Genomic DNA, 25,446 nt, shown 5'->3' with positions numbered 1-25,446 from the left:
TCTCACCAAAATAGGAATTGAAGGAAAATTCCTCAACATAATAAAGGCCACCTATGTTATGCAAAGCCAACAGCCAACATCACTCTACATGGAGAGAACCTGAAAGCATTTCCCTTGAGAACAGGAACCAGACAAGGATGCCCTTTATCACCGCTCTTATTCAACATCGTGCTAGAAGTCCTAGCCAGAGCAATTAGGCTAGACAAAGAAATAAAGGGTATCCGGACTGGCAAGGAGGAAGTAAAATTATCTCTATTTGCAGACGACATGATCTTATACACAGAAAACCCTAAGGAATCCTCCAGAAAACTACTGAAACTAATAGAAGAGTTTGGCAGAGTCTCAGGTTACAAGATAAACATACAAAAATCACTTGGATTCCTCTACATCAACAAAAAGAACATCGAAGAGGAAATAACCAAATCAATACCATTCACAGTAGCCCTCAAGAAGATAAAATACTTAGGAATAAATCTTACCAAAGATGTAAAAGACCTATACAAAGAAAACTACAAAGCTCTACTACAAGAAATTAAAAAGGACATACTTAAGTGGAAAAACATACCTTGCTCATGGATAGGAAGACTTAACATAGTAAAAATGTCTATTCTACCAAAGGCCATCTATACATACAATGCACTTCCGATCCAAATTCCCATGTCATTTTTTAAGGTGATAGAGAAACAAATCACCAACTTCATATGGAAGGGAAAGAAGCCTCGGATAAGCAAAGCATTACTGAAAAAGAAGAAGAAAGTGGGAGGCCTCACTCTACCTGATTTCAGAACCTATTATACAGCCACAGTAGTCAAAACAGCCTGGTATTGGTACAACAACAGGCACATAGACCAGTGGAACAGAATTGAGAACCCAGATATAAATCCATCCACATATGAGCAGCTGATATTTGACAAAGGCCCAGTGTCAGTTAATTGGGGAAAAGATAGTCTTTTTAACAAATGGTGCTGGCATAACTGGATATCCATTTGCAAAAAAATGAAACAGGACCCATACCTCACACCAAGCACAAAAACTAACTCCAAGTGGATCAAAGACCTAAACATAAAGACTAAAATGATAAAGATCATGGAAGAAAAAATAGGGACAACCCTAGGAGCCCTAATACAAGGCATAAACAGAATACAAAACATTACCAAAAATGATGAAGAGAAACCAGATAACTGGGAGCTCCTAAAAATCAAACACCTATGCTCATCTAAAGACTTCTCCAAAAGAGTAAAAAGACCACCTACAGACTGGGAAAGAATTTTCAGCTATGACATCTCCGACCAGCGCCTGATCTCTAAAATCTATATGATTCTGTCAAAACTCAACCACAAAAAGACAAACAACCCAATCAAGAAGTGCGCAAAGGATATGAACACACACTTCACTAAAGAAGATATTCAGGCAGCCAACAGATACATGAGAAAATGCTCTCGATCATTAGCCATTAGAGAAATGCAAATTAAAACCATGATGAGATTCCATCTCACTCCAACAAGGCTGGCATTAATCCAAAAAACACAAAATAATCAATGTTGGAGAGGCTGCGGAGAGATTGGAACTCTTATACACTGCTGGTGGGAATGTAAAATGGTACAACCACTTTGGAAATCTATCTGGCGTTATCTTAAACAGTTAGAAATAGAACTCCCATACAACCCAGAAATACCACTCCTTGGAATATACCCTAGAGAAATAAGAGCCTTCACACAAACAGATATATACACACCCATGTTTATTGCAGCTCTGTTTACAATAGCAAAAAGCTGGAAGCAACCAAGGTGTCCATCAACGGATGAATGGGTAAATAAATTGTGGTATATTCACACAATGGAATACTACGCATCGATAAAGAACAGTGATGAATCTGTGAAACATTTCATAACATGGAGGAACCTGGAAGGCATTATGCCGAGCAAAATTAGAGGCAAAAGGACAAATATTGTATAAGACCACTATTATAAGATCTTGAGAAATAGTATAAACTGAGAAGAACACATACTTTTGTGGTTACGAAGTGGGGAGGGAGGGAGGGTGGGAGAGGGTTTTTTACTGATTAGTAGATAAGAACTGCTTTAGGTGAAGGGAAGGACAACACTCAATACATGGAAGGTCAGTTCAATTGGACTGGATCAAAAGCAAAGAAGTTTCCGCGATAAAATGAATGCTTCAAAGGTCAGCGGAGCAAGGGCGGGGGTTTGGGGACCATGGTTTAAGGGGACTTCTAAGTCAATTGGCAAAATAATTCTGTTATGAAAACATTCTGCACCCCACTTTGAAATGTGGCATCTGGGGTCTTAAATGCTAACAAGTGGCCATCTAAGATGCATCAATTGGTCTCAACCCACCTGGAGTAAAGGAGAATGAAGAACACCAAGGTCACACGACAACTAAGAGCCCAAAAGACAGAAAGGGCCACATGAACCAGAGACCTGCATCATCCTGAGACCAGAAGAACTAGTTGGTGCCCGGCCACAATCGATGACTGCCCTGACAGGGAGCACAACAGAGAACCCCTGAGGGAGCAGGAGATCAGTGGGATGCAGACCCCAAATTCTCATAAAAAGACCACACTTAATGGTCTGACTGAGACTAGAGGAATCCCGGCGGTCATGGTCCCCAAACCTTCTGTTGGCACAGGACAGGAACCATCCCCGAAGACAACTCATCAGACATGAAAGGGACTGGGCAGTGGGTAGGTGAGAGATGCTGATGAAGAGTGAGCTAATTATATCAACTGGTCACTTGAGACTGTGTTGGCATCTCCTGTCTGGAGGGGAATGGGAGGATAGAGAGAGTTGGAAGCTGGCAAAATTGTCACGAAAGGAGAGACAGGCAGGGCTGACTCATTAGGGGGAGAGCAAATGGGAGTACGGAGTAAGATGTATATAAACTTATATGTGACAGTCTGACTTGATTTGTAAACGTTCACTTGAACCTCAATAAAAGTTAATAAAAAAAGAAAAGGCAAAAAAAAAAAAAAGATCATGCAGTCCTCAGCGCTGGATTTCTCCACAGACAGAATCCTTAAATCGGTCATCTTAACCAACATGATGACAATGATTCTTTCAGTTATATTCAACTGTTTAATGAGTACGTAGAGACTTCTGCCTCCAGACATGAGTTGCTTACAGCTTCTGTTGAGAACTGGAAGAGCTGATTTTAAGCTCACACACGTGCACACATACACACACATATATTAGAAGCCATCAGAGCTGCCCAGGCAGCCCGGAATTCTGTGCGTTTGCTCCCAAGTGCAGGGAAAGAAGCTGAGAAGCCAAAGAGAGGACAACCTCAAAGATGCCAGCACAACTTTAGGGAATCTCATAGAACAGGGGAGACAAAATAGTGTTTAGGGCTGTCAAGGCAGCCAGGAATTGAGGGCCTGAGATTGTAGAAAGAAGGGACAGAGAAGCTAGCCTGATGCTGAGCACTGACTTTTTACTCAAGGCATTTCCTGATGAAGCTGTCATGTGGCTAACTTGAGAAGCATTAAGTAGCTAAAATCAGAGAAAGCCCAAAGGAAGAGAGAAACACCAGGCTATTAGTTGGTACCCCTGGAAAACTATCTTCTAGGAATGGGGGGAAAATGAGAAGATGAGTCTTAGATTCTGCATACCAGTCTTGAATCCATTTTGTGCCTGATCAGATTGTTCTTAACCTAAGCAACCAGTAGTTTGGGTGTTGTTACTGTGAGATGTCTCAGCAGGAGCAATCTTAAAGTAACCTTGGCTGATCCACTCTGAAGAAACGCCTGTGTTAACAATAACGAACCCCCGGAAGCCACCCCTAGAACTGGCCAATCTATACCAGTTCTATCATAGACCTGAGACCCCAAATCCATTTACACAGAAGTCACCTTTTGACAAAGGATGTACTTTAAAAGCCCAACATCATGGTACGGAGGTTCCCATACAGTTAGTGCTCACCAATGGAATGGTGCTCCCTATATAGGTTTTCTCGTTATTTGCCATAACCACAGACAATCTATTCTTCTAATATGCTTCAGCAGTGAGATTCCCTCTTGTAATTCTTTCAAAGGGAGCCTGAGGGAAAACAGGAAGTGGCAGGACACAGGACTTAGTAGTTGTGTGGAACTGCCAGTACTGTGTTGTGAAAAATAAGGATACCTTTTCTCTTACGTCTGCAAGTCAGAGGAACACATATTTAGAGTGAGTGCTGATCAATATAAATCCTTCTTTAAAAAAAAACATGGTCAGAAAGCATCAGACATGGGAAATCTGAATAGACAACACCTGTGAATATGAGGAAATAATCAATGAAGTAGAAAACACCAAGAAAAGCAACATATTGAGAAACAAATAACCGCAAAGTTTAGCACCCATATATTTAAAACCCAAACACCAAATACAAAGACTGTGCAAATTTGTTTAATTTTATTATTTCCTCACAGCAAATTCATTAATAGATGTTACAGAAATATATACATATTTTATACACACAGAAAATACATATTCTTACATTAGGTTTTTCTTTTTCTTCCTCTTGCATTTCTCAGTTTCCCTTTTTTCTTTCCAAACACAGATCTGGCAGTCACCATGATCACTTTTGTTTTCTTTTCATCATCACTAGAGCTGCTGGTAGTGTCACCTCCATCCTTTACGTGATCGTGTTTCACTGTGTTCTGCAAATCTGAAGGGCTGGCTTTTGACTCTTTAGCTGCTTTTCTCCTTTGGATGTTAATTAAAGGTAAACTTTCAGCATCCTCATTTGAAGATGCTTCAGAAGATTCTGAGAGGTAGGCCTCCCCCAAAAACCCACCACATTCATACTCTCGTTTAGAATCAGAAAGCCTCTTTCTTTTCAGGCTTGATGAGTCTTTCCATTTATCTGCTACACTTCTTTTCTGGGTTTTTCCTTTTACCTTATCAAGTAACTCAAATTCTTTCTCCATAGCAACAGAAACTGCTTCTATTTCGCTGGCTTCTTCCTCCCGTTCCTTCCTCAGCATACATGTCACAGCTCTGCTGAGTCTCTGGCTCTTAATACCCTTAGCATCTTGTTTCTCTTGTTGAGCTAATCTAAAGAAGGAATCAATTCGAAGCTGCGTCTAAAAAAACAGAATAATAATAAATTAGACAATCAAAGTTTCTAAAACAAATCTCAAAGATCTCTACCTTGATCACTGGCATTGGATTACTATGTCAGAGAATACTAATTTATTATCTCTCGAACACCAGTTCTCTCCCAAATGAATTAAATTTTACTTTCTATATCGTATTTTAAGTAGTACTTATACCAACCCTGGCAAATGTCTACATCTCAAATATGAAAATCTCTTACCAGGCACTCAAAAGGTGTTAAACATTTTTTGGTAGCCACATCTATTGCTTCCTTTGGAGCAACATAATTTTAGGGGGTCTTTTTTTTTTTTTTATGTAGGATTGGGAAACCCTGGTGGCATAGTGGTTAAGTGCTACAGCTGCTAACCAAGAGGTCGGCAGTTCAGATCCACCAGGCACTCCTTGGAAACTCTATGGGGCAGTTCTATCCTCTCTGAGTCGGAATCGACTCGACAGCAGTGGGTTTGGTTTTTTTTTTTTTTTTGGTTTATGTAGGGTTGGAAACCCTGGTGGCGTAGTGGTTAAGTGCTATGTTGCTAACCAAAAGGTCGGCGGTTCAAGTCCACCAGGCGCTCCTTGGGAACTCTATGGGGCAGTTCTACTCTGTTCCATAGGGTCACTATGAGTCAGAATCGACTTGACAGCAGTGGGTTTGGATTGGGTTTTGGTATGTACGGTTGCTATGAGTCGGAATTGACTCGATGGCAATGAGTTTTTGTTTTTTGGTATTTCTAAATTCGCTATTTCATTCTTTACAAAACTTTATTATCATTCAATTCCTTTAGAAAGCAATTTCACAGTCTATATTAGAAGTCATAATAAATATTTATGTCTTTGGTTCAGCAAATCTACTTTTAGGAAGTTATTATTAAAAAATAGTTACATATAAGAAAACCTATATGCCTAACATTCATCACAGCATTATTTATGAAAAACTGAAATGTAAAGATCTGACAAACAAACTGAACTAATTAAGTCAAGTTCCCTTGATGAAATGTAATCTGGTCATTTGAAATTATGAAAACTATGCAGTAACACAGAAAAAAAAAATTTGTTAATAAGTGGGGGGGAATATAAAGTTGCATTTATTCGTTACCATACATTAACACAACTTTATTTATAAATAATTTAAAAATAAATAAATGGGTCTTGATCTGTAAACTTTCGCTTAGAGCACAACAAAAAGTATTAAAATAAATAAATAAATGGGTGAATGGTGAAGGAGGAAAAAACAAAGAAATAAAGATAAATGTTAAGATCTGTGTTACAGGAGGTAGATAATGAACAATTTATTTTTTTACTTTCCAATTTGGGGGAAATAAATTTATACTAACTTCTATAATGAAAAGGAGGAAAGTGTTCAAATAAAATTCATCTGAAATTAAGAGGTAACCAGTCACTAAGCCAAATAGATTTCCTTCTCTGTTGGCTCATAATATTTTCAGTAGAGAAAGTCACCAGACAAAAAGGGGGGAACCCTTTCTGGCAATGTGATTTATTCCAGTTTGGGGGTCTGTTTGTTTTCCAAGATTAACCAAATCTAATAGAAATTTATTTAATTTAAATACATGGTCTCAAGCGATATGGCCTCATTTCTGCTAAATGATTTATCTGTATGTATGTTTTGTGAATTTGTTCTGGGGAGAGAGAAGGTTTGGTTTTGAGTAAGTACAAACACACTCACAAGTAGAGCAAGATATAGGTACCTACATGGGTAAACTAAAAACCAAACTTTTTTCTCTAGAAAATCACGGCACTCCTACCTATATAGACCGTTTTTTTGTCTGCTTGTTTGTCTCAAAGTCAGAAAGAACAAGAAAGTACACCAAAGTTCAGCCCTACGAGTCTGGTGTTAGAAAATGAAGACAAAGTCTGATTTTTCTGTTTTCCTGTTCCCTTATCTGAAGTATCATCATTTCAAAATGTATGTGCTATGCCCTAAAGTAAAAGAGTTAACTGGTCTTTAGTAGCTGCTAATCACAGCCTATGGGGTCGCTATGAGTTGGAATCAACTCGATGGCAGTGGGTTTTTTTTTAATCACAGCCTTAGTAAGGTTATTCTTTCTCCTGAACTGAGGACAAAGCCCACTATGGTTACCTGCTGGACATTCAGCTGCTTTAATACTGGAAACAGAGATTCGTCCGTCTTGGTCCTGTTCCAGCCAAAATACCGCTGACAAAATATGCAGGCAGTTAAGGCTTATAAATGTTTTTAAAGATATTTAAAGAAATGATAAATCAAAAAGTCCAAAGAACTCACCCTTGAATCCCCATATTGTCAAAGATTTTCATGGTTATAAAGATCAAAGTGGGAAAAGAAAAGAATAACAAAACAAATTACACCAATGTAATTATCCAGCACTGTGTTCTTTTCGATATCCTCTAAGGTAAAATATATCCAACTATTATTTTAGGACATCAAAGACTCTTGAGAAAAGAAAACAGTAGTTAATTCCTCTGAGGATGAAAAAACAAAAAGACTCTAGTTCAATTAATTCTATTGCAGTCTTTTCAGCAGCTATTCAAATGACACACCAGAAAGAACACCAGTAATAAAAAGGACAAAATTAATCATCTTTTCTCCTTCAGACTAATACTTAAGTATGTGGTTGTATCTATGAATGCTTATCACTGTGTATTTTAAATAAATATCCTCTTTAAAATTAAGGAGAGGGAAAAAGAACTAAAAGGAAGATTCTTAGGTAAATGGAATATGAGAAAAAAACTGATCCAAGTTCATGTTTCGTTAAGTTTTATACCAAGACACATATTTAGCTCAATGTTCTTTATGTTTTAATAAGTAAAAGGATATTCTCTAATTTTTCCAAGATCGGGTTTCCCCCACAAGAATGATCCCCTTGAATCATCCACTACGGGCTTGAGGTAAGCTTCTGCCACAGCTGGGTTAGGAAAACCAGGCATAAGTTGCAGCTTTCGTAATTTTTTTTTCACTTTGGTGTCATAAGGATTAGGTCTTATCTTCTTATTATCTTGTGCTTCATGCCACCACTCTCTGTAAGGTACAAGGAAAATAATTACTTATAAAGCAATAAAGACACTGTAGTAGACAAAAAAGAGCTAGACTTAAAAAAAAAAATTGCTGTCGAGTAGGTTCCAACCTGAATTCAAGTCCCAATTCCAAAACGAATTATACCATCTACAGAACAATACTATTACTTTTAATATTATTACCAGCCACGTAAAATGATGGTAAATATTTTTTATTATTAATATTATTACTTCTAATGTTATTAACAGCAATACAAAATGATAGTAACATGTACTGAATGCTTACTGTCTGCTTGGCACTGTGTTAGCTATCTTACATGTCCTATGTCATGGACTGAATTATGTCCCCCTAGTTTTTTTTTTTTTTAAAAAAATGTTATCAGTTTGGCTGGGCCAGCCATGATTTCCAGCATCATGGGTTGGTCCTCCATTTTGTGATTGTAATTTTATGTTAAAAAAGGATTAGGGTAGGATTGTAACACCACCGTTACCCAGGTCACATCCCTGAGCCAACGTAAAGGGAGTTTCCCTGGGGTGTGGCCTGCACCGGCTTTTCTCTCTCAAGAGATAAAAAGGAAAGAGAAGCAGGCAAAGAGTTGGGGACCTCATACCACCAAGAAAGAAGCACCAGGAGCAGAGCGCGCCCTTTAAACCCTGGGTTCCTGCGCAGAGAAGCTCCTAGTCCAGGAGAAGATCGACGAGAAGAACCTTCCTTCTGAGTCAACAGAGAAAGCAAGCTTTCCCCTGGAGCTGACACTCTGAATTTGGACTTTTAGCCTACTTTACTGTGAGAGAATAAATTTCTCTTTGTTAAAGCCATCCTCCTGTGGTATTTGTTATAGCAGCACTAGGATGGCTAAGACACCCAATAATTACACAAGCAGAGTCCTATCATTAACCTGGTCTTCCTGAGATGAGAAAACGGAACTCAAATAGAAGTGCCTATCTTGCTTCAGATTGTACAGCTAGAACTGGCACAGTCAGAACCTGGCCACCCTCCTCCAGAGTCCACACTCATAATAACAGAAAAGTCACAACTTCTCAGACTCTTTCTCAATGGTAAAACGGGAGCAACAGATCTGCTTTACCTGTTGGTGGTGGTGGTACCGTCCTGTCGGTTCCGACTCATAGCGACCCCTGTGCACAACAGAACGAAACCTGCCCTGTACTTTGCCATCTTTAGAATCATTGTTATGCTTGAGCTCATTGTTGCAGCCACTATGTCAATCCACCTCGTTGAGGGTCTTCCTCTTTTACGCTGACCCTGTACTCTGCCAAGCATGATGTCCTTCTCCAAGGACTGATCCCTCCTGACAACATGTCCAAAGTATGTAAGACGCAGTCTTGCCATCCTTGCCTCTAAGGAGCATTCTGGCCGCACTTCTTCCAAGACAGATTTGTTTGTTCTTTTGGCAGTCCATGGTATATTCAATATTCTTAGCCAACACCACAATTCAAAGGTGTCAATTCTGCTTCGGTCTTCCTTATTCATTGTCCAGCTTTCACATGCATATGATGCGATTGAAAATACCATGGCTTGGGTCAGGTGTACCTTAGTCTTCAAAGTGACATCTTTGTTTTTCAACACTTTAAAGAGGCCCTTTGCAGCAGATTTACCCAATGCAATATGTTGTTTGATTTCCTGACTGCTCTATCTATCTAGCGTGAATCAAATACTGAATCAATAACGGACCCAAGAATGTTTAATAAAATGCAAAAATGCTAGCCAGCCAGCCTGTCACCATCGAGTCAATTCTGACACGTAGCAGCCTCACAGGGCAGAACAGAACTGCCCCATAGAGTTTCCAAGGAGCGCCTGGTGGATTCGAACTGCCAACCTTTTGGTTAGCAGCCATAGCACTTAAACACTACACTACCAGTGTTTCCGCAAAAATGCTAAGAACATGTTAAATTTTGAAAGTGGAGGGCATAACTGTGTAACAAGCATGATCCCAATTTTTGAAAAAAAAAAAATGCATATGTGTCGAAAAGAAGTAACCAGAAATATTTACCATAATAAAAAACAATGACTATCATTTTATTTTGGGCGAGGCAATGTTCTAAGCACTTTACCTGTTAACCCATTTAATTTTCATATCTCAAATATTTAAGTATTATTCATTTTTCTCATTTTACAAATATAAAAGATTAGAATGGAATATGTCTGTTAAAGTGGCTCTCTCTAAGAGGTAAGAAAAAGCTGTTCATTTTCTTCTTTGTGTTTTATTTATTTTTCAATTTTTTTTTCTTACTATGAACATAAATTATTATGGTAGGTTAAGGACCAAGAGGCAGTCATTCGAACAGAACAAGGGGATACTGTGTGGCTTAAAATCAGAAAAGATGTACATCAGGTTGTATCCTTTCACCATGCTTGTTCAGTCAGTAAGCTGAGCAAATAATCAGAGAAAGTAGACTATATGAAGATGAATGAGGCATCAGGATTGGAGGAAGACTCATTAACAACCTTCAATATGCAGATGATACAACCTTCCTTGCTAAAAGTGAACAGGACTTGAAGCACTTACTGATTAAACCTTAACATAAAGAAAACAAAAATCCTCACAACTAGACCAATAAGTAACATCATAAATGGAGAAAAGACGGATATTGTCAAGGATTTCATTTTACTTGGCATAAATCAACAAATCCACCATCAACAGCCATGGAAGCAGCAGTCAGGAAATCAAACAACGTATTGCACTAGGCAAATCTGTTGCAAAAAGACCTCATTAAAGTGTTGAAAAGCAAAGATCTCACTCTGAGGACTAAGGTAAGCCTGACCCAAGCCGTAACGTCTTCAATCATCTCATGTGCGTGCGAAAGCTGGACATCGAATAAAGAAGATGGAAGGATTGATGCCTTTGAATTATGATGTCAGCAAAGAATACTGAACATACCATGGACTGCCAGAAGAATGAACAAATCTGTCTCAGAAGAAGTATAGCCAGAATGCTCCTTAGAAGCAAGGATGGCAAAACTCCATTTCACATACTTTGGACATGTTATCAGGAGAGATCAGTACCTGGAGAAGGACATCATGCTTGGTAAAGTAGAGGGTAACCGAAAAAGAGGAAGACCCTCAGGGAGATGGACTGACACAGTGGCTACAAGAATGGGCTCCAGCAGAACAACACTTGTGAGGACGGTACAGGAATGGGCAATGTTTTGTTCTGTTGTACATAGGGTTGCTATAAGTCAGAACCCACTGGACGGCACCCAACAACAGGTTAAAGGTGGTCACACATTCTTTGACACTTCTCTCACCAGGAAGTGGGCTCCATGTCCTTTCTCCTTGAACTGGGCGGACTCTGTCACTGCTTAATCAATATACTTAGAAGTGACACTGTGCCAGTCCTTAAGAGACTGGATTTCTACTTCCTGTCTCTTGGAATATTTTCTCTTGGAACCAGTGGACCTACTGTGAGGAAGCCCAAGCTCATGGAGGCCCAAATGGAGAGGATCCAAGGCCCCTGGCCAAGAGCTCTGCCCGAGCCCCAGCGCACAGTCAGCACCAACGTGCCAGCCATGTCTGTGCCTAAGGCATCTCAGTGGATCCTCCAACCAGATGAGATGAGGACGCCACATGGAACAGAGACGAGACATCCTCACCGAGGGCTGATCAAACTGTGGGTTCGTGGGCAAAATAAGTGACTGCTGCTGTTTTAAGCCACTTAGGTTTAAGGATAATCAGAAAAACTTATATAATTAGAAAAAGGACATAAAAGTTAAAAACACAACACAACCCTCATCAATCCACATATTCAATGGAACCTAAAAGAAACCCTACACCTCCTGTTCCACTGCTCCATGTGTTTATTAGTACCAGCAACTGATTCATATTTGTCTCCGCCAGCGTCTCACCTCACTGATGCAGGAGTGCCATCTAGCACTAAAAATGCATAACTGCAGTCTTCACCCTACAGTATCGTTTTTCATCAGTTTTACAATACTGTTTCCAAGAGTTCACTTGTAATTCTCCCCCATTCTCCTTTTGTCTTTTCTCTTTGAAACAGTAATCATGATTGCCAGCTAAGAGTATAGCACAACACACTGTGAGCCCAGCAAGCCTCCTTATAGTAAGAAAGCTGGGTACTTTACATAAAAATAAAGGATGGCATTTGTCAATTAGCTTAGCTGTGGGGGAGACACTAGAGAGTGGTGACAACTGTGATGAAGCTGAAGCATTCACAGTCTGTCTAAGGTGGCCCGGCAGCAGATGGGAACTGCTGTTATTCCATACCAGCTATTTTGGGGACATTTGGGAATTTGGGCCCAGCATCGCCAGATCTCTTTTTCCCTCAAGAGAATCCAAAATTTTCTGTGAAATCTCCCCAGATTCGTCTGGTAGGTATTTCACGATTAAAGCTCTACAGAAGAGTATACCAAGTAGCCCAAACCAAACACACTGAGGCTGAGTTCCACCTGCAGACCCAGGGAACCTCTGCTTTAAAGGAGGAGTTACTAGCCGGAGTCCGATCAAGAGAAAGAGAAAGCAGAAACGCCAGCCAGTCGGCATTCTCAGGGCTCCTGCTCTTCTGCTCCTGTTTGCTCTCGGGCTCTGCATCCTCCTAAGCCACCCAAGCCAGGGCTGAGGCTGCCCCTGAGCCAGAAAGGCTAGAAGACCAAGGGTAGAAATTGTGACTGACTCTAGATGTTCAGCTGACTCTACAAAAATGAAAACAATTCAACAGGCAATAAACAAGCAAAAACTGTTGAATAAAGAAAAGGAAAATGACAATGGCCATTCACTAAATCAGAAATGCATATTGTTAATATACGTGAAAAAAAATTAACTCTCAATGCTAATTAGGAAACCACATTGAAAAGTTAGATGCCATTTTCACTTCTCCTAAAATGATAATTAGGCAACAACTGAAGGACATACATAAGGGCATTCAAATCAGTATTTGTTTATGCTTTTAAAAAACACAAATTTTTAAAAAATTGTTATACCCCCAAAAAACAGACTACTGTGGAGCCATTACAAACAACAATAGAGGGTCTTAAAAGCTTGTGAGCAGCCATCTATGATACTCTATTGGTCTCACCCCATCTGGTGCAGGGGAGAACAAAGAAAACCAAAGACACAAGGGAAATACCAGTCCAAAGGACGAATGGACCACAACTACCACAGCCTCTACCAGACTGAGTCCAGTACAACTAGATGGTGCCTGGCTACCACCACTGCCTACTCTGACAAGGATCACAATAAGAGGGTCCCAGGCAGAGCTGGGGAAAACTGTAGAACAAAATTCTAATTCACAAAAAAAGACCAGACTTACTGGCCTGACAGAGACTGAAGAAACCTTGAGAGTATGGCCCCCGGACACCCTTTTAGCTCAGTAATGAAGTCACTATTGAGGCTCACCCTTCAGCCAAAGATGAGACAGGCCCATAAAACAAAATGAGATTAAATGAGCCCACCAGCCCAGGGCAAGGATGAGAAGGCAGGAGGGGACAGGAAAGCTGGAAATATGGAACCCAAGGTCAACAAGGGGAGTGCTGACATGTTGTTGGGTTGGTAACCAATGTCACGAAACAATACAAGTAGTAATTGTTTAATGAGAAGCTAGTTTTTCTGTAAACCTTCATCTGAAGTACAAAAATAATATTAAAAAAATATAAATCTATACATTGCTGATAATATGCCTTGCTGTACCACTAAATGGGCTGCAGGCAACATAAAAAGTATACGTAGCATCATCTCATTCTTGTTAAAAGCATGTGTGTGTGTACAGGTAGTCCCTGACTTACGACGGGGTTCTGTTTCTAATGGCTCCGTCATAAGTTGGCTCTGACTTAAGTTGAAAACCTCTTTTTTAAGTTTTCATTATTATTGCCTTTTATTATCATTATCTCTATAAATCTAATCTTTGTTTTCTCTTTGGGGGTAGGCATGAGAATGAGAACATCGGCAAATTACACGCTGCAACACTGTATGTAGTACATGTTACTAACAATAAGATGTACGAAAAAACACATGGTCCTAAGAACAGTTCCTCGTGACTGGAATTCAGCCATGCACCACATGATGTCCGTTAGGACAAAGTCCAATCGCATATACATCCATGGTCCCATGAGGGTTTGTTTTTGTTTCTGAAGGGAAAGCAGCTCTCCTTCTTTTATTATTTCCCCGTCATGATTTTAAAGACCCTAAACCCCCAGAGTGAAGAAGCAGTAGGGCTCCGGGGTGCCTCCGGATCCCGCAGCACCTCCTCCTTCACCTCCTCCTGGCCTCATTCACCCAACCAGCAGCCACAGCTGTTCACTCCCAGGGCAGGACACCATCAGCCGTGGTTCCTCTGCTCCTGCCATGGGTGCTGGCCGGGCCAAGGCGATCACAGATTCTCAGCTCTGGGTGCAGCAGTAGCTACACATGACCAGGAAGCAGCCGCACCAATAGAGAAGCAGCAGCCAGGGCCGCCACTACAGGCCACGTTCCCGCACACCTGCTCCCCACCCGGTCACCAGTCACCGCAGCTGCTTCTCTGTGCCTCCCTCCTCCAGCCTCCCGTGCCTTCCCCACCTGCACTCGGAAGTGAGTGAAGTCCCAATCTGGCTGCCAGCGCAGCCCTTGCCCAGCCCGAACCCTTACACTTGGCAAGCCCAGCCTCCTATATCCAGTGGATACATCTCTCGGCATTGTCTGGCAGGCTCCCAAAAGATTTTAATATAACAGGCTTTACGGGGGTTGGTTCATAACTACAGACTACACGGGACTGCCTGTATATAATACAGTATTCGCAAAACGTCCAAGGTGTGTAACGTCCTATTTCACAGAATATATGGTGGACATTAAGCGACACGCGGCTGTACATCGTTAAGTCCGGGACTACCTGACTATACATATGCTTACATATATATACACACACAGGTGCCTAGCACAAGGGAGCTACTCAATAAACACCTGAATGAATAAAATGGCAACTTCTACACCCCTATGGAGGGCTGGGCTTTGTACTCTTGAACTAGGATAAGCCCACCACCACTAAAAATACTGACTCCCACTTCATGAAATTCTAGAAAAGAGAGAACAAATTTTTGTAACCCCAACAAATACTTCTTCCTGTTTTCTCAATGCATAACGATTTGTGACAGTTCCTTTTGTAAATAATAGTTCTATTTGTTAATTTAGGTATTTATATAAACTTACGAGAATTTCAGGAGAGGTTCTAGGCCATGTCCAGGGAATTCATTGAGAATTTCCATGGCTGTTACACAACCTACAGTTGGTATTCCTTCTGTGTAATCACTTCCAAGCAAATAGGCCAAATTTATTAATTTGTTCCTGTCCAATCCTATAAAAGCAAAAATGAAGTTTATATAGAGTTTTATATATGTATATATCCCCACCCAACAATTCTTTTTTACTATTGGAAATTAGATTCTTTACTTTAAATTGTTAAGGGTTTTTTTTTTTTTTTTTTTAAGTTTCATGAAGTTCTATAGCTTTAAATATACACTGTCCCCCAAATTTAGATATCTGGCCTGGATCTGGTTTCTGAACTACAATCACATATATCCAACTATTAACTTAACATCTCCAATTGGATGCGCAATACCAAAAAACCAAACCTATTGCCGTTGAGCCAATTTCGACTCATAGGGACCCTACAGGACAGATGACAACTGCCCCATAGGGCTTCCAAGGAGCGCCTGGTGGAGTCCAGCTGCCAACCTTTTGGTTAGCAGCCTAACGCTAACCACCGTGCCAAATGTGCAACAGGCATCTCAAATTCAACATGTCCAAACCCGAACTCTTCATTTCTCCAGTTCTCTCCCCTGCTCCTTCCACAGCCTCCCTCATCTTGTTAAATGGCAAGTCCACTCTATCAGTTCTTCAGGACTTGGAGTCCCCTTTGACTTTTCTCCTTCACATCACACACCCAATCCACCTCCAAGTCCTTGCTATAGCACATCAGAGCCTACTTGATTTTGGCCTCCTCCTCCTCCTGACCTCAACTTCGGCCTCCTCCTCATTCACTGCTTCCTTCACACTGGCCTCCTTGCTCTCCTACAACACCCCAAGCAGACTTCCGCCTCGAGCCTTTGCATCCAGTAGCCCCTCTGTCTGACACGCTCACCAAGATACTTGCCTCCTTTCCTTCAGGTCCCTGTCCAAAGCTTGCCTATTAGAAAAGTCTTTCCTGACCAACACTCAGTCTAAAACAGCACCCCACTCCCTGTCACTCTCTCTCCCATTTACTGCTTTATTTTTCCATATGGTACATACCACCAAAGGTCATGTTATTTAGATAGTCTATTTAATACATATATATTATTTATGTATTTATTTACCATCTGTTTTACCTGCCAGACTGTCTTATTCTCTGCTGTACCCCCACTACCAGGAACAGCAACTAGTACATAAGAATCACTCAATGTATGTTTGCTGAATGAAAGAAAGAACAAATGATCAATGCCAGAAACACTAATACAGAACCATGAGGCTCATGATTCTAGCGGGAGTGACTCCCACCTGTTTTCTCTCTCTCCCACCTTTTGCTTCACTGTGGAGATCTCAGGGTAATCAGTCACAGCCCAGTCAAGTCAGACAATTAAACTGCAGAAATACTTAAACAAGCTTGGATTTTAAGTTCTTAATTCTAATTTTAAAAAGCCTGTTACTCTATACAGGCAAAAGATTATATAAAACTTCATATAGACCTACCATTTCCATTAATCCATCATATTAGCTCCTTGGAAAGAAAGAGTTTAAACTGCAAATTCGAAAGGTAAGTTTCAGAAAGTGATCACACTCTGAAGTCTTACCTAACTGGTTGTGGAAGTCCACGTACTGGTAATATTCTACAAACTTGTTTTTATTAAAAAAGTTTTTATAGACATGCCGTGCTCCAAACAGCCAGATATCACTATCATCAGTGATTGTTCCGGAAGTCTGATCAGTCAGGTCCAGAATGGCGCACTGTGCCTCTGCTTCCATAGGAGCCTCGATATAGGGAATGCCAAACAGGCGAAGAAGTTCCTGAAGAGTTACAGACACAGAGTGAGGCCTACAGAAATACGTTACCGAGTCCTAGTTCAGAAGTGGGAGCGGTGCTTTATTCAATGCATTCTCCGGGAAGCTGAACAAGCCAAGTTATCAGTAGGCGTGGCTTAAGGAAGGCCTAGCATTGTCTAGGTTAAGTCAACCTACCTGGCTTTCCAGGAACATCTGTCCCGTTACAGTAGCAGCAGCCCGTTCTTGCTGCTGTTTTTGAGCTTTCAGTGAATTCTGCTGTTCTAAGAGGCTGCTCTCCAGGGTCTCCAGCTCTTCCTATGTAATAATTACATTTGTAAATAATCATATCAATAATCCAATTAAAGTTCATTTGTTACAAAAAGCCTGCATGTAGTCTGACCGAAATTACCAACATGCTTTTTCTCCTTATGAAGTACTCCACTTGGATTTCTGGGCAAGATTCTGTAATATCTTTTGAGTTCCCTCACTAAATCACATGGAAAGCGGAGTCTATCCCAGACAGTAACCTACATAAAGAAGGTGCCATCACCAAGAACAAGAAGATACGTGCAAATAACTAATAAATAGTCATCCGCTGACTCCTTAAAAGTGCTTATTTTCCTTAGCAGAAAGTGAAAACGCAATGTTACATTATTACCAAATCGATATCTTGCCATTCATTGACTGAACCATCTGCATCTTTCTCAGCTTCTTTACGTGGCTCAATATCGAAGCCCTTGCTTTCGGAGTTGTCTCTTGGGAGGCTCTCAGTATCACTGGTAGCTTCTTCCATCTCGGTTTCTATCAGTCCCTCTTCAGCAACGGATTTGTCACCTTGTTCAGAGGGAGGTTTAGAACTCTCGGATGATCTGGCTTGACTTTCATCATTGCTGATTACACTCTCCACTTCGATGAAACTTCCTGTACCAAGATAATAAAGTCACTTTGCTACTGAAACATTAAAATTATCCTAAAGAAAATGTTTTACTCTAAAATAAAACATTTGAATATAATAGAAGACTTTTAATGATAACTTACAACTATTAAATTTAAAACTATAAAATTAATTTTAAAACCCCTGTCAGTTCAAAGCAAGTCTTTTCAATTAGGTAAACTAGCATTGTCTTTGAAATGAGGAATAAAGATTTCGAAGATTGGTATGTTACCTTCATACAAATATGATCTAAGTGAACTAATACTGTTTAAACAATTCAAAAAGGAGAACTATCAGAGTATGTAAACAATTATGCAAGTTGTTAAAAATGTTTTTATGCTATTTCACTATTAATGCAGCAAAGAATAAAGCTGAGTACTTCCCCCTCTGCTTTCCTTCCCTCCTCTGTTCTTGTCTGGGTCTGAGGAAGAATTCCTGACCGAGAAGATGGCTGGGGCTATCAGGGGCTGGGGCTAGGGCCGAGGAGGCATACAGGGCCAAGGAGGAGGCCAGTGGGATTGGGAGATTGGTTACCTACAGGTAAGGAATAAGCAAATAAGTAAATTTATTGAAGATAATGGGAGCAAGGTTTCTCACTGCTATAAACAGAAATCATAAATAAAGGGAGGAGGCTGGAATGTAATCTGTAACATTAGATGGGAGCTGGAGATACCAGTGTGAACTCATTAATTTTAATAGAGAGACACATACATAAATATAAATGTGTATGTATTTGTGTATAAACATATTTTCTGGTCCTGTAACTGAGAGGGCCCAAAACACCCAGTAACAATAAACACACCCACCACCTAGATCTTGTTTTCTAAACACCATGCTTTATTAAAAGGAACCAGGACTGAGGAGTGAGTTTCTTGGCTCAAGTAGATACATGAGGCTATGTGGGCAGCTCCTGTCTGGAGGCGAGATGAGAAGGCAGAGGCAGGGACAGGAGCTGGCTGAATGGTCACGGGAAATACAGACTGAAGAGGAAGACTGTGCTGTCTCGTTAGGGGGAGAGCAGCTAGGGTTACGTTGCAAGGTGTGTTTAAGTTTTTCTATGAGAGGCTGGCTTGATTTGTAAACTTTCACTTAAGGCACAATAAATTAAAGAAAAAGAAAGGAACCAGGGCTCCCCTGGTGAGATGGTGTTTCTAGGGCCAGGGCAGGAAAAGTGTAAGATAAGCCTGGAACATCTTTGTCAGGAAGTAAGAAAATGATCTATGTGAGATCAAATTGACAAGAGCAACTCAAAAGATCAGATGAGAAGCCTAGGGGGCAGTGAGTTTATGTTAATGGTGGTGGAGTAATTTGAAAAAGGAGAGTGAGAATGACTGTAGAACTTAAAGAATGTAACCGGCGTCACTGAATTGTATGTGTAGGAGTTGATGAAACAATGTAATCTCTTGCTATGCACATTTTCACCAAAAAAAAAGTTTTAATAATAATGAGCAATTGTCACAAGTCACAAAAGCCAGTATTAGAGGTCTCCACTAGCCAAAGTTGGAAAAACTCGAACAACAAAATAAATTATGATAGCATCAGATTATAACTCACTAAATAAAATAGGAATCCATGAGTCCAAAGTAATATAAAAAATAATAAACGGGAGAGAAGGGCAGATCTTCGCTGCAGTAGGATGCTAACTTAATAAATATATAAGGAATGACGGGATTCGAAAACCACCGTTTGGCAACCATTATTGCTGTAGTGTAAGGTGCTGCAGTACCTCACGCAGGTGAAAATCACCAAAGGATGTTAAAACGAGTGGATGGGAGTCAGTTCAGAACAGCATCTTTACAAAGCCCTAAAAATAGCTTTCTACAAAATACTTAAAATACAGTGAAGCCTGCAAAAGCCGGAACCTGTGTAAGGCGGAAATCTGTCAGAGAAGAAAAACGCAAATATTTTCCGCTAACAGAGAGTGGCATAAAAGTGGTAAGACGGCACCCTGTCAAAGGCGGTCCCGTGGAGTTCTGGCTCTCACAGGTTTCACTGCAGTAAGTGCAGAGTGGAGAAACCTGACATACATCAGGAACAAAAAACTAAGGCATGTGTGCATGTGCGTGTGTGTGGTACAGTACGTACCGTGTACACAGCATTGTGTATGTGTACATGTATGTACGTATGTCAAGAGACAGAATGATACAGCAAATGTGGTAAAATGCTAGAGATTGAGGTACCAGGTAAAGGAGCAAGAGTTATCTCTAATACTCTTTCAAATTTTCTTATGTTTGTAGTTATCTAAAAATAAGAAGTTGAAAGATAAACTGAGGAGAGACTTACCTTTACCTTCTCCAACTAGGGCATTCTCTCCCTTTAAAAACACCAATAAAAAACCCAGTGCCGTTGAGCTGATTCCGACGCATAGCGACCCTATAGGACAGAGTAGAACTGCCCCATAGAGTTTCCAAGAAAACGAACAGTAAAACAAGAGAGTTCAAGACTAAAATGACTAGTTGTTTGTCCTTGAAAAAGTCATTTGACCTTCTGGTTCATTAGCAGTAAAAAGTGGGAACTGGACTAGATTAAAAGGTTTGTCAGGTCCTACAGATATGCAAATCTACCACTCCCTCTCTTATGAGTTAGAATCGACTAGATGGTAACGGGTTTTATCCCTAAAAGAGTATAGCACCTACCATCAGATTCACTGTCTTCAGAGTCAGATTCCCTCGGTTCCATGGACTTTGGGACTGAAACTACTTCCTGACCTGCAGATTCAATTACCTCACTTTCTTGGATGGTTCTCAGCAAATTCTCGTGCTGTTTATCATGAAGTGACACCACATCTCCTAAGTTATTTAATGTCTCTGAAGGGACAATTGCTGTGCTACTTGTTTCTTGCGTATTGACAGTGCCGGTGACTTCAGAAGCATGATTTTTTTCACATTCCAGTTCATGATCACCTGAGAGAACAGAGGAATCATGTTTACTCTCAGATGTGCCAAGATCGTTTTGGGGCTCGGGACCTTTGGGGTATGTTTCATTCTGTGACACAAAAACAGTACTTGGTGAGGATGCTGCTATCAGTTCTTTTTTGGTCTGGAGCCTGGGTGCATCACTGCTCAGAACCACTGTACTCTGTACAGAAATGGGACTTTTTCTATCCTTTTCCATAGATTCATCTCTTGTGTGAAGGTCTTTGCTCACTGTCTGAATAAACGATGTTTGTTCTTTTTGAACACCGGATTCACTGCCTTGACAAAAGGCAGTGCTTGACAGACGAGCTGAGTCGCTCAGCTCTTTTTCATCATGAGCACTAGCTGCACTCTCCTCTACGCGGTTCACACCGGCTGAAGGAGGCACGGCTGTAAACAGCATCCCTTTTCCCTCATCTTTAAGGCCTTCATCATTTTCCTCATTAGGACTCTTCACAGGCAGTTCTCTGGCTCCCAACCCTGCTGTCTGCACACCGTTCCCAACATGCACTTTCACTTCTTCATCATCATCAAGAGCCTTCTGAATCGCTAAGAGAGTCCTTGGTGAGACAGAGCCTTTGTCCACAGGAGCAGATGCATTCTTCTCGTCGTACTGCCTTTTATTTTCACTCTCCAACTCCTCCTTCGAGCTATTTCCCAGCATGGCTGCTCGCGTGGCTAGTAAGGTTCTTGGAGAAGGAGGGGTAGCTTCGGTCTCTTTCTCTGGCTTCAGTTTTTCACATGGAGGTGGCTTCATGTCAGAGGACATGCTATGCATTTTACTGGAGGAAGGAAGAGACTCTGAATCTCCTTCTGCAGTTTTCTTAGCTTGAATACCTTAAAAAAGGAAAACATCTCTAATTATGTAGTAGTCTTACTGTGTGACAAGATGCTTCTAGCAGGATGAACAAGAGAATACTGGTTCTCATCAACAAAATTCTAAATTTTCATTTTATTAGCAATGAAGAGTGAATTCTTTAGTTAATTTAAAAGTAGGTTGGCATGACAGTAGTTAATCCATTAATAAAAGCCCAAAACCAAACCCATTGCCATCGAGTCGATTCCGACTCATAGCAACCCTATAGGGCAGAGTAGAACCGCCCCCATAGAGTTTCCAAGGAGCGCCTGGTGGATTCGAACTACTGACCTTTTGGTTGGCAGCCGTAGCACTTAACCACTACGCCACCAGGGTTTCTGGTAATCCATTAATAGTTCTATAAAATTATTATTACATAAGTAGAGCTTAACATTATCCAGGATGGTAACTTATAGAATTCAGAGACATGACCCAGTTTTGGTTTTTCACTGTCAAATTAGTGATGGTGCGTACTACCTTTTATCAAGATATAATGTGACGTGTCTTCCGAGACCACTCTCCTTGACTCCACCTCCTTCAAAAAGCCCCCTTCGTCCTCATATTGCCTTTGGATTTGCCCTGAGTGTTGCTGATTCATTTCCTTTTCTACGTTTTCGATGTGCTGGTTTAAGTAGTTTTTCTTAAGCAAGCCCTTGAGCTGATACTGTGAAAAGTCATTGGACTCCTAAAGGTAAAATAAATTTAAAAAACGATTTTTAGAAAGCTGAAACACGGGTAATATTACCATTCTTCCATCCTCTTCCCCAAGAGGGGACAAAGAGCAACTGAGTTTTTTTCATTGGTAGTATTTTCCTATTATCAAAGAAAAGTCTGAATGGTAGGAAATCTGTAACTGACCTTTTAAAGGATAATCTTTAAAACAAAAATAATTGGGGAATGAGAAGAACACATTCTTTTGTGGTTACGAGATGGGGGAGGTAGGGAGGGTGGGAGAGGATTATTTACTGATTAGTTAGTAGATAAGAACTACTTTAGGTGAGGGGAAGGACAATACTCAATACACGGAAGGTCAGCTCAACTGGACTGGACCAAAAGCAAAGAAGTTTCCGGGATAAACTGAATGCTTCGAAGGTCAGCGGAGCAAGGGCGGGGGTTTGGGGACTATGGCTTAAAGGGACTTCTAAGTCAATTGGCAGAATAAATTCTATTATGAAAATATTCTGCATCCCACTTTGAAGTGTGGCGTCTCTGGTCTAAAATGCTAACAAGCAGCCATCTAAGATGCATCAATTGGTCTCAATCTACCTGGATCAAAGGAGAATGAAGAACACCAAGCTCACATGGTAACTATGAGCCCAAGAGACAGAAAGGGCCACGTGAACTAAAGACTTACATCATCCTGAGACCAGAAGAACTAGACGGTGCCCGGCCACAACTGATGACGGCCCTGACAGGGAGCACAACAGAGAACCCCGAGGGAGCAGGAGAACAGTGGGATGCAGGCCCCAAATTCTCATAAAAAGACCAGACTTAACGGTCTGACTGAGACTAGAAGAATCCCGGAGGTCATGGTCCCCAAACCTTCTGTTGGCCCAGGACAGGAACCACTCCCAAAAACAACTCATCAGACATGGAAGGGACTGGACAATGGGTTGGAGAGAGATGCTGATAAAGAGTGAGCTACTTGTATAGGGTGGACACTTGAGACTGTGTTGGCATCTCCTGTCTGGAGGGGAGATGGGAGGGTAGAGAGGGTTAGAAACTGGAACAATGGTCACGAAAGGAGAGACTGGAGGATGGGAGCGGGCTGACTCATTAGGGGGAGAGTAAATGGGAGTATGTAGTAAGGTGTATATAAGCTTATATGTGACAGACTGACTTGATTTGTAAACTTTCACTTAACGCACAATAAAAATTATTTTAAAAATAATAATATTAATTGGGGAAGAGAAATGAAACTATGGACACCAGGTATGATTTGATCATTTATCCAAAAACATTCAGACAGCATCTACTACATCCCAGTCCCTGTGAGGTTCTGATTACGGCTTAACAGAAAACATTCTAGAATGCAGGGAAATAAAATAAGCCAATGAAGTACCCAGCACAATCCTTGGCACCTAACAGACGCACAACGAATTACAGCAATTACAAACCCTAATAGTTAACATTTATAGAGCATTTCATGTGTGTAGAGGGCTCTTCTAAGTGCTCTTACATGTATTATCACATCCCATTCTCACAACCAGCTATGGGACGGACACCCATGTCTCCAGTCCACAAATAAAGAAACTGAAACTTAAATAGGTCAAGTAACTACCCTGGAGTCACATGGCTCATAAGTGGCAGATCCAGGGTTAAAAGCAGGCTGTTAGCAATTATATGAAACTGTTTCCATTATGATAATCAATATTACTATTATTACTTACCATCATTACTATAATCAATATTTAAAGAAAACTCACTCCCGTCGAGTCAATTCTGGCTCAGCGACCCCACAGGGTTTCCAAGGCTGTAAATCTTTATGGAAGGAGACTGCCACATCTTTCTCCTGAGGAGCTGCTGGTAGTTTCCAAACGCCGGCCTTTCAGTTAGCAGCCGATGGCTTTACCCATGGCACAACCAGGGCTCCAACAATCAATATTACACTTGCCCCATGTACAGATGATGCAAAGGTCCAACCTGCTGACTTAGAACCTCCCCACTTTATCAAAATTATGGCTCCAACTCAGTCTCTACCCCAAACTACCTCACGGTCTACCAGTCCAAGAGACTATGTGGTGGCAGAAAGAATAAACTAGAGCAGATCACTAGGAGCTGCTTCTTTTTCCCCCCGTTCCTTCCCACTACTGTTTACATTACTTGAACTCCATTTCTTCAAGAGCCACTCAAGAATCCTTTCACATTTAAGAAATAAAGTGCCTGATAGACAGACTGAGTCTGGGATTTTCCCCTGAAATGGGAGTAAATGTCCTTCGTATACCCAAAAAATATCACTTCTGTGTGCCGTAGTATTTTCCTACCTTCACATTCTTAGTGGAAAAAAAGGAGGGAGTGATGTGTAAAGAAATATCTCCTGCCTTTTTCATATTTTTGGTATCACTTTCTAAAACGTTCAAAAATCTGTAGGAAAAAAACAATACCACCACCACCACCACACCCATTCACCAGAGATAGTAACACTGAAAAATTATATTCTCTTCTACAGTAGATTAAAGGAGAACTAGAGTGGCTGCAACAATGGCTCAGACACAGCAATGATGGTGACGATGGCACAGGACAAGGAAGCATTTTGTTCTGTTGTACACAGGGTCGCTATGAGTCGGAACTGACTCGTCAGCACCTAGCAGCAACGTTAGAAATAACTGGTGGTAGATGCAGAAAGGGAAAGAAACTTATTCACCAACTAAAGAAAATAAATAATGGTATATAGCATGATCAGGAGGTGGGAGACATGCTCAATAAAACCCAACTCCATGCGCCATCCCCACCCCTGCTTTCTGTGGCTTTAATCACTAAGAACCACCAGAGGCTCCAAGATGAGGAAGCCCTATTACCACTGTCCACAAAGAGGGAAATGTACCTGTACTTCCAAGTTAGAGCATATTTTTCCATTCTGATTTGATTCTATACTCCTATTGGAACTCTAAAGATAGCCTATGTCATAAATTAAATAGATCTTTTATGAGCTAGCCTGAGAATTGGCCTGCTAAGCA

The 25,446-nt window shown here is 40.8% G+C and overlaps 1 protein-coding gene across 3 annotated transcripts in view; it reads right to left on the bottom strand.

Annotated features, from left to right (window-relative positions):
* Window positions 1-4,392: 4,392 nt before the first annotated feature.
* Window positions 4,393-25,446, bottom strand: part of ERCC5 (ERCC excision repair 5, endonuclease) — a 34,799-nt gene continuing 13,745 nt past the window's right edge. For all 3 annotated transcript variants that reach the window (XM_049867668.1, XM_049867667.1, XM_049867669.1), the window contains 9 exons: window positions 22,247-22,454; window positions 20,635-21,750; window positions 17,723-17,985; window positions 17,260-17,379; window positions 16,875-17,088; window positions 15,256-15,400; window positions 7,903-8,103; window positions 7,189-7,273; window positions 4,393-5,077 (listed from right to left, as the gene is read on the bottom strand). In XM_049867668.1, coding sequence (XP_049723625.1) covers window positions 4,490-5,077; window positions 7,189-7,273; window positions 7,903-8,103; window positions 15,256-15,400; window positions 16,875-17,088; window positions 17,260-17,379; window positions 17,723-17,985; window positions 20,635-21,750; window positions 22,247-22,454 — 2,940 coding nt within the window. In that variant the 3' untranslated portion in view covers window positions 4,393-4,489. The remainder of the gene's footprint in view (window positions 5,078-7,188; window positions 7,274-7,902; window positions 8,104-15,255; window positions 15,401-16,874; window positions 17,089-17,259; window positions 17,380-17,722; window positions 17,986-20,634; window positions 21,751-22,246; window positions 22,455-25,446) is intronic.

The sequence above is a fragment of the Elephas maximus genome, chromosome 23 (genome assembly GCF_024166365.1).
Source record: "Elephas maximus indicus isolate mEleMax1 chromosome 23, mEleMax1 primary haplotype, whole genome shotgun sequence".
NCBI lineage: Eukaryota > Metazoa > Chordata > Mammalia > Proboscidea > Elephantidae > Elephas > Elephas maximus.
Note: the sequence above shows the minus strand (reverse complement) of the source record. Positions and strands in the feature narration are given on the sequence as shown.